Source organism: Quercus robur, chromosome 2 (genome assembly GCF_932294415.1).
Source record: "Quercus robur chromosome 2, dhQueRobu3.1, whole genome shotgun sequence".
NCBI classification, from domain to species: Eukaryota; Viridiplantae; Streptophyta; class Magnoliopsida; order Fagales; family Fagaceae; genus Quercus; species Quercus robur.
The window spans coordinates 23,506,122-23,514,389 of record NC_065535.1 but is presented as its reverse complement, the minus strand read 5'-3'; the positions used below and the strand labels follow the sequence as shown (position 1 = coordinate 23,514,389).

At 37.7% G+C, this 8,268-nt stretch overlaps 1 protein-coding gene across 1 annotated transcript; it reads left to right on the top strand.

Moving 5' to 3' along the window:
- Positions 1-466: 466 nt before the first annotated feature.
- On the top strand, positions 467-7,920 carry LOC126712959 (cellulose synthase A catalytic subunit 1 [UDP-forming]). The gene is made up of 14 exons (XM_050412514.1): positions 467-744; positions 1,591-1,786; positions 1,863-2,044; positions 2,378-2,498; positions 2,594-2,780; positions 3,268-3,534; positions 3,622-3,967; positions 4,447-4,584; positions 4,670-4,795; positions 5,444-5,656; positions 5,757-6,021; positions 6,132-6,328; positions 6,422-6,772; positions 6,927-7,920. The coding sequence occupies exons 1-14, from the start codon at positions 664-666 to the stop codon at positions 7,512-7,514; spliced, it is 3,258 nt and encodes a 1,085-aa protein (XP_050268471.1). The 5' UTR covers positions 467-663; the 3' UTR covers positions 7,515-7,920.
- Positions 7,921-8,268: the final 348 nt, after the last annotated feature.

The following is an 8,268-nucleotide window of genomic DNA, read 5'->3' as shown; positions in this document are numbered from 1 at the left end:
AAAATAGCATTTTCGGAAAATATTTATTTTTTGGAAAATATTTTACACGAACCAAACACAACCTAACTAAAATGGAAATTGAGGGATCGTATGGTACATGTATTTAAACACATATTTTCAGTTTTTAAATAACATAAAATATATTTTCATATACTTATTCACTCACACATATTTAAAAAAAAAAATATAAATAACATTACTAGAAGAACGTTACAAAACGGACCTGAATATCTTATATTTTGGTTAAAAGAAAAGCAAAAAAGGAAATATTTTTAAAATAAAGCCGGATTGGGAAGGAGCCGTTGCTGACTAACTTGGTCAGCAATGGGCGCGGAGCCGCGATGGGTTAGGTATACATGCAACAGGTCCAGCCGGTGGATCATTATTATTATTTAAATAAAAAATCGAACAGAGAGAGAAAAAGACAATAAAGAGACAGCTTAGATAAATGCGTGGAGAGCTGGAAGTGAAGAGACTGTAGAGCAAACAAATAAAGGCCGAGACTTAGAGAAAGTGAAGAGAGAGAAAGAGAAATGTCGTCTTGAATGGGCGAAGAATTCACAGCCTTCGCCTCTCTCTCAAACCCACTACGCTACGGATCTGTCTGTATGTTCTGATTTTTGAAAACAAAAAAAAAAAAAGCATTTTGAGGAAACAAACAACATGGAAGCTAATGCAGGATTGGTTGCTGGGTCACACAAGAGGAACGAGCTGGTCCGGATTCGCCACGATTCCGATAGTGGGGTCAGTGATTTTTCTACTTACCCATTTCCGATTTTCACTCCCATATTAGTCTAATCCATTTACTGCACTGTGGTTGTGTGTGTGTGGATGTAAGCTCAAAGTTGATGTTTTTTCTCTAATGGGTAGTGGCATTTTTGGTTAGTTTTGGGGATTTCTCATGTGGGTTTCTAAATTTGAACTCTGTTTTGATTTCTGTTAGATAAGACTAAATTTGATGTTTTGATAGCTGAATTTATTTGGGTGAAAATTTAATTAATTGCTGATTTTGATAAACAGTAAGACTTATTATGGGCTGGCTGGTTTCAAAATATTGACAGTACTTTAATTTGATTTGTAATTGTTCAAGCTGATATCTTGATAGTTCAGATTCAGTGGAATTTAACTCCATTTTTTGCTAATCTTAGATGAGATCACCCATTACCCACTAGACTCTTGTCTTTATTTTGTTAGACTTCCACTCACTTATTAACTCACCGATTCACTCTTTCAGCTACATACCCAAGATCTACTCTAGCTGTGTTGATCTGGGAGGAGGATATACTTATGTGGTTTACATGAATTTTGTTCTGTGAAACATGAATGTGATTATTCAGTCGTAATAATTTCTTTTTCGAAATAGTATTCTGAATTAAGCAATGAATACGGAATACCATTGTGAGTTGCTGTGGCAAATGGTGTGCCATTGCATTTTCATCATCAGAAACTATTATTGAAAATAGAGCTAGTTAATTAAATCATAAGTAGATTGTAAAGTTGCTATAGTTGCTTTGTGTTGTACATTACCCACTTTTGGCTTATTTTTCTTTTCTGTAATTCTGATTCTCACATTGTTTTTGTACAATGCAGCCCAAGCCCTTAAAGAATTTGAATGGACAAATATGTCAGATCTGTGGGGATTCAGTTGGCCTTACAGCTACTGGCGATGTCTTTGTCGCTTGCAATGAATGTGCCTTCCCTGTTTGCCGGCCTTGTTATGAGTATGAGCGGAAAGATGGGAACCAGGCTTGTCCCCAGTGCAAGACTAGATATAAGAGGCACAAAGGTTAGCTTGCTGTGAGTCCATTGTTAATTTATGGTTGTAGGTTTTGGAATGAAAGTTGATTAGGTTTGTATTTCAGGGAGTCCTCGAGTGGATGGAGATGATGATGAGGATGATGTTGATGATCTAGATAATGAGTTCAATTACACCCAAGGAAATAGCAAGGCAAGACGCCAGTGGCAGGGGGAAGATGCTGAACACTCTTCTTCCTCAAGACATGAATCTCAACAACCGATTCCTCTCCTCACCAATGGGCAGCCGGTAGGCAATTCAAACAATCCCCTACTCTTTTCTACATTCACATCTCTGATGCTTAATTTCTGGATTTGCATCCTAAGGTTTCGGTGGTTAAATTCCATCTCTATTATTTTGAAAATTTATCTTAGAACTTCCGTAAAATAACATAATTGTAAAGGAGAAACATAGACGGAATCCTTGCATATAAAAAATATACCGGATTAGTCACTTGCACTAATTGTTACAAGTTTGCAATTACAATTAAAACGTTCATGTCTAACATGCTTTTTGCAATTGATCATGCCAGTGATATAGTTTTGGAACCTTCTCTTTACTAAAATGTAAATATGTTTTCAGATGTCTGGTGAAATTCCATGTGTTACACCTGACAACCAATCTGTGCGAACCACATCAGGTCCTTTGGGCCCCTCAGAAAAGAATGTTCATTCGCTTCCTTATATTGACCCAAGACAGCCAGGTAGACAAGTAACTTTAGTTTATTTATTTAGAAATCCTCAAACAAGCTTCTATATCACTTGTATGGACTTTATCAAATATCATTTGTTTCTACAGTTCCGGTGAGAATAGTGGACCCATCAAAGGACTTGAATTCTTATGGCCTTGGAAATGTTGACTGGAAGGAAAGGGTTGAAGGTTGGAAACTCAAACAGGATAAAAATATGATGCAGATGACCAGTAGATACACTGAAGGGAAGGGAGATCTGGAAGGCACTGGTTCTAATGGAGAAGAACTACAAATGTTAGAATCTCCTTTTTTTAAAAGCTTTATTTCTCACGCTCTCTTGGCTGATATGACTTCTTTATTTACTGTTAATATTTCCCTGATGCATGGTTTTGACTACAGAATACCGATTGATAATTTTTGACACCACATTGTATTAATGGCCTTTTCTTTTGGCTTGAGTAGTATCTGAATCAAGTTTCCTATATTTAATGCATGAAATTAATTTTAAGATCCTGTATTGGTCTTTGTCATCATATTTGATTATATCCTGTACCCCTCAAATTTTCCCTCCATCAATTACTTTATATTTACTAAATATATATAATATTATGCCATTATGTTTAATGCTCAGTTAGTCAGTGACATAATGTTGAAGCATGGATTTATGCATTTTGATTCTGCAGATTGACAATGGAATGGCTTCTTCTGCCAATGTAGTTGGTTAACATTATTTTGTGTGATTTTTTCTTTTTTGTTGAGCTGATAGTTTCATTTGTCACAGGGCTGATGATGCTCGGCAACCTTTGAGTCGCGTGGTGCCCATCGCTTCCTCTCACCTGACACCTTATCGTGTCGTCATCATATTGCGGCTTATTATTTTGGGCTTCTTCTTACAATACCGTGTTACTCACCCAGTGAATGACGCGTACCCGTTGTGGCTAACATCAATTATCTGTGAGATATGGTTTGCTCTATCCTGGCTTCTGGATCAGTTCCCAAAATGGTTTCCAATTAACCGTGAGACCTATCTTGACAGGCTTACATTGAGGTTAGTTAACTTCATTCTAGTTATGATGGTGTTTGAACACGAGGAAGTAGTCTGTTTTTGTTGTTAATCATTATTTATGTTGCACAGATATGATAGGGAAGGAGAACCATCACAGCTGGCTCCTGTAGATGTTTTTGTTAGTACCGTGGATCCCCTAAAAGAGCCTCCTCTTGTAACAGCAAACACCGTTTTGTCCATACTTGCTGTGGATTACCCTGTTGATAAGGTCTCTTGCTATGTATCAGATGATGGTTCAGCAATGTTGACCTTTGAATCCCTTTCTGAAACTGCGGAGTTTGCAAGGAAGTGGGTTCCCTTTTGCAAGAAGCACAACATTGAGCCTAGGGCCCCCGAGTTTTACTTTTGCCAAAAAATTGATTACTTGAAAGACAAAATACAACCTTCATTTGTGAAAGAACGCCGGGCGATGAAGGTGAGTGCATGCTGTGTTGGATCTATATCTTTCTATTTTTATGATAACTTGCTGGAAATAACTTCATTTTCCTTATCATATTACGGGGTGCATGGTTGATATGCAAACTTTATGATTACTGTGGTGTGGGGCTTTTGAAGCTGTCAATATATTTTTTTTTTAAATGATAAAAATTGCTGATGAGATCAATGTGTGATTTGAAACATCTCTCAAGCTTAATGGTCTGTTTGGACTGAGGGGGGAAGGAGAGGAGTTGAGTAGAGTAGCCCACAAGGAAATTCTAGAGAAATTCTGGAGAATGTTTGCTACCCTGAAATTTTTGTCTTTCCTGAATAATAAGGAGAAAAAAAAATTGGGTCAGAAGAAAATGCCATTTTGGAGTTTTGCCTTGATGCCTTGTGTTAGAATGTAGATGGTTTAAATAAGAAGATTATACTAACTTCACTGTTTTTGACTTTACAAACCATTTTGTTTCACAGAGAGAATATGAAGAATTCAAGGTACGGATCAATGCCCTAGTGGCCAAAGCACAAAAGACACCAGAAGAAGGTTGGACCATGCAAGATGGCACTCCATGGCCTGGAAACAATCCTAGGGATCATCCAGGAATGATTCAGGTATCATAATTTTGTCCAGGTGATTTATTTTTGGACTTATCTATATTCTTGCTGTGATTTAATTTTCTATTGACTGGAAGAACAGGTGTTCTTAGGCCACAGTGGCGGGCTTGATACTGATGGGAATGAGCTACCACGACTTGTTTATGTTTCTCGTGAAAAGCGACCTGGCTTCCAGCATCACAAGAAGGCTGGAGCAATGAATGCATTGGTATGTCTACTGCAGGCCTTAAATGTAGTGATTTGATGGTTACAGTACACATTTTGATTAGTAAATTATACAGGCACCCTAATAGGTTTAGAACTCACGACCTCGCCCTCCGTTCATTCGTATGGGAGGAAGTACAAATTTGATGGTTAGTCATCTACAACCATCAAATTATTCCTTTGTAGGTGGTGCCGTCTTGTGATTTGTAACTCTTATGACTACACTAGATTTCAATTATCATAACTTAGAAAAAAAAAATTAATTATCATATAATTTTTAATTTTAGCTGTTTATGGACTGCCTTAGACATTTACATAAACTGTCCATTGGTTGGATGTTGCAAATAGATTGCATACATATGGACGCTAAATAAGCCCATAAGAAATTTTATTTAAGTATGAGCCTCATTATTCCATTGACCAATTTCAACTTGGCTCATATGCTATGTGGTAGATGCTGATGTTAACCAAAATGGAGAACAAACTAAATGAAAAAGATTTCTCTTACATCTTTAGTAAATAGACATCCCACCACTCTGTACCATAGTTTGCCAGTGATGTGATTGGTTGCCTGATGGATATGGAGGTTTGTTGTGATAGGAAGGATGTTTAATCCATGTTTTCTGACTTGGTTATATCTAATGTTTTTCAGATCCGAGTTTCTGCTGTCCTAACCAATGGTGCATATCTCCTGAATGTTGACTGTGATCACTACTTTAATAACAGCAAAGCTCTTAAAGAAGCCATGTGTTTCATGATGGATCCTGCTTATGGAAAGAAGACATGTTATGTACAGTTCCCACAGCGTTTTGATGGCATTGACTTGCATGATCGATATGCTAACCGCAATATTGTCTTCTTCGATGTAGGTTCCACTGGATGTTTGATCGCAAATTCTTTCTCCATAGTGTTTTACTGTGCTTGTGCTTGGTTAAGTATAATCTTGTATTCATTGTATTTTGCAGATCAACTTGAAAGGGCTGGATGGCATCCAGGGTCCAGTCTATGTGGGAACTGGTTGCTGTTTCAACAGGCAAGCTCTATATGGGTATGATCCAGTTTTAACCGAGGAAGATTTGGAACCAAACATTATTGTCAAGAGCTGTTGTGGTTCTAGAAAGAAGGGAAAGAATGGCAATAAGAAATACATTGACAAGAAGAGGGCATTAAAAAGAACTGAATCCACTATTCCCATTTTCAACATGGAAGACATTGAGGAGGGTGTTGAGGGTTGGTTTTCTTTTGAAGCTATTTTCCCTAATTTGACAAAAAATATTGTCAATCCAATAATCCTTGCTTTGTAATATTAACTCCACGACCATGTTCCCTTTGTTGTGCAGGGTATGATGATGAGAGATCGCTTCTTATGTCTCAGAAGAGCTTAGAGAAGCGTTTTGGTCAGTCTCCAGTTTTTATTGCAGCCACCTTCATGGAACAAGGAGGCATTCCACCTTCAACCAACCCTGCGACCCTTTTAAAGGAAGCAATCCATGTTATCAGCTGTGGATATGAAGACAAGACTGAATGGGGAAAAGAGGTAAGTCTATCAATTACAACCTATCAGTTAGATACTGATTTGATGTTGTTTTGCTTATGCATTATTTAATTAGGCCTTTTGTTTTACTGTCAGATTGGATGGATCTATGGTTCTGTCACAGAAGATATTTTAACTGGGTTTAAGATGCATGCTCGTGGTTGGATCTCAATCTATTGCATGCCTCCCCGCCCGGCATTTAAGGGGTCTGCTCCAATCAATCTTTCTGATCGGTTGAACCAGGTTCTTCGATGGGCCTTGGGATCAATTGAGATTTTGCTGAGTAGGCATTGCCCCTTGTGGTATGGCTACAATGGGAGACTGAAGCCTTTGGAGAGACTGGCATACATTAATACTATTGTGTATCCCCTTACCTCAATCCCACTTATTGCGTACTGTATGCTTCCTGCGTTTTGCCTTCTCACTAACAAATTCATCATTCCTGAGGTAAATGATGGTTCGGCCTAATAACAAATTAATGAGATGAATCTTTCAAAGCATCACATTTGTTTATTTCTGGTATATCTGCATCCACTGACTTGGCCGGGAGATAATTTGGGAAGTTAAAATTTTGTTTGTTTCTGTTGCCTATTTTATGCAGATAAGTAATTTTGCTAGCATGTGGTTTATTCTCCTCTTTGTCTCCATTGCTGCTACTGGAATTCTTGAGCTTAGGTGGAGTGGGGTCAGTATAGAGGACTGGTGGAGGAATGAACAATTCTGGGTCATTGGTGGTACATCAGCTCATCTCTTTGCAGTCTTCCAAGGGCTCTTGAAGGTGCTTGCTGGGATTGACACTAACTTCACTGTCACTTCAAAGGCATCTGATGAAGATGGGGACTTTGCAGAGCTTTATGTGTTCAAATGGACATCACTTCTCATCCCTCCAACCACAGTCCTTATTATCAACTTGGTAGGTATTGTTGCTGGTGTTTCATATGCCATAAACAGTGGATATCAGTCTTGGGGTCCCCTCTTCGGCAAGCTGTTCTTTGCCATATGGGTCATTGCCCATCTGTATCCATTCTTGAAGGGTTTGTTGGGCAGGCAGAATCGTACCCCAACAATTGTCATTGTCTGGTCTATACTTCTTGCTTCCATATTCTCCTTATTATGGGTGCGGATCGACCCCTTCATCTCCAGCTCAGCAAGGGCTGCCGCGAATGGTCAATGTGGCATTAACTGTTAGTTCATTTCAGGACCATTTTCTTGTGGTATATGCCATCTCTCTTATTGAAGCTCGCTGTGTACATAACAAGAAATTCAGGTATCAAAATCTTCAACATATTCCCCTCACGATAAAAGAAAAAAATTGTTGTCAAAGTTACGTTCTGTAAGGGAGTTTGATAGAGCAAAACCTGAGAGAAAACCCTTTGGTATGTTGTCTGATGTTGTCATTATTGTGTAGTATTGTGATGAATTCTGTCAGGAGCATATAGAAACTATTTATGCAAAGTGCTTACAGTACTTCAAAAGAAACAAGTTTGTTATTCTTTGGTGTCTTAGATATTATTATTTGGTATGATGTGGAATAAAAATTAAGTTATGAATTATTCATCATATATCAGAGTAAAGAGATTGGCTTGAAGGGATTATTTTACAGCGTCTTTCTATTTTGTTATTGTATGCAATTCGAATTTTACCAGGCTGTATTAGCACTGAATTTTAATGATGCTTAATTTAGGCTTTTGCTGTTTACTTGGAGCAGGCTCTTAATATGTTGACATGAATATCAAGGCTGAACTACCATTTGTATTGATACTGAAGCATAGTTTTAGAGATTGGTCACCAGGAATTGGGAATTTTGTAGGACAAAATTAAGATACAGTTCCTTAGGTGTATGTTCATTAGAATTCTCAATTATATTGAAACACATGGTTGTAATAATCAATAAGCACGATGTTATAGTTTTCAAGGATAATTCAATATAATGAAATTATATG

Excerpts from the sequence above, each read along its gene's own strand:
- LOC126712959 (XM_050412514.1), top strand. The coding sequence starts at position 664 with ATGGAAGCTAATGCAGGATTGGTTGCTGGGTCACACAAGAGGAACGAG. Across the intron at positions 4,796-5,443 it reads CTGGAGCAATGAATGCATTG|ATCCGAGTTTCTGCTGTCCT; the intron begins GTATGTCTACTG and ends AATGTTTTTCAG. Across the intron at positions 5,657-5,756 it reads GCAATATTGTCTTCTTCGAT|ATCAACTTGAAAGGGCTGGA; the intron begins GTAGGTTCCACT and ends TGTATTTTGCAG.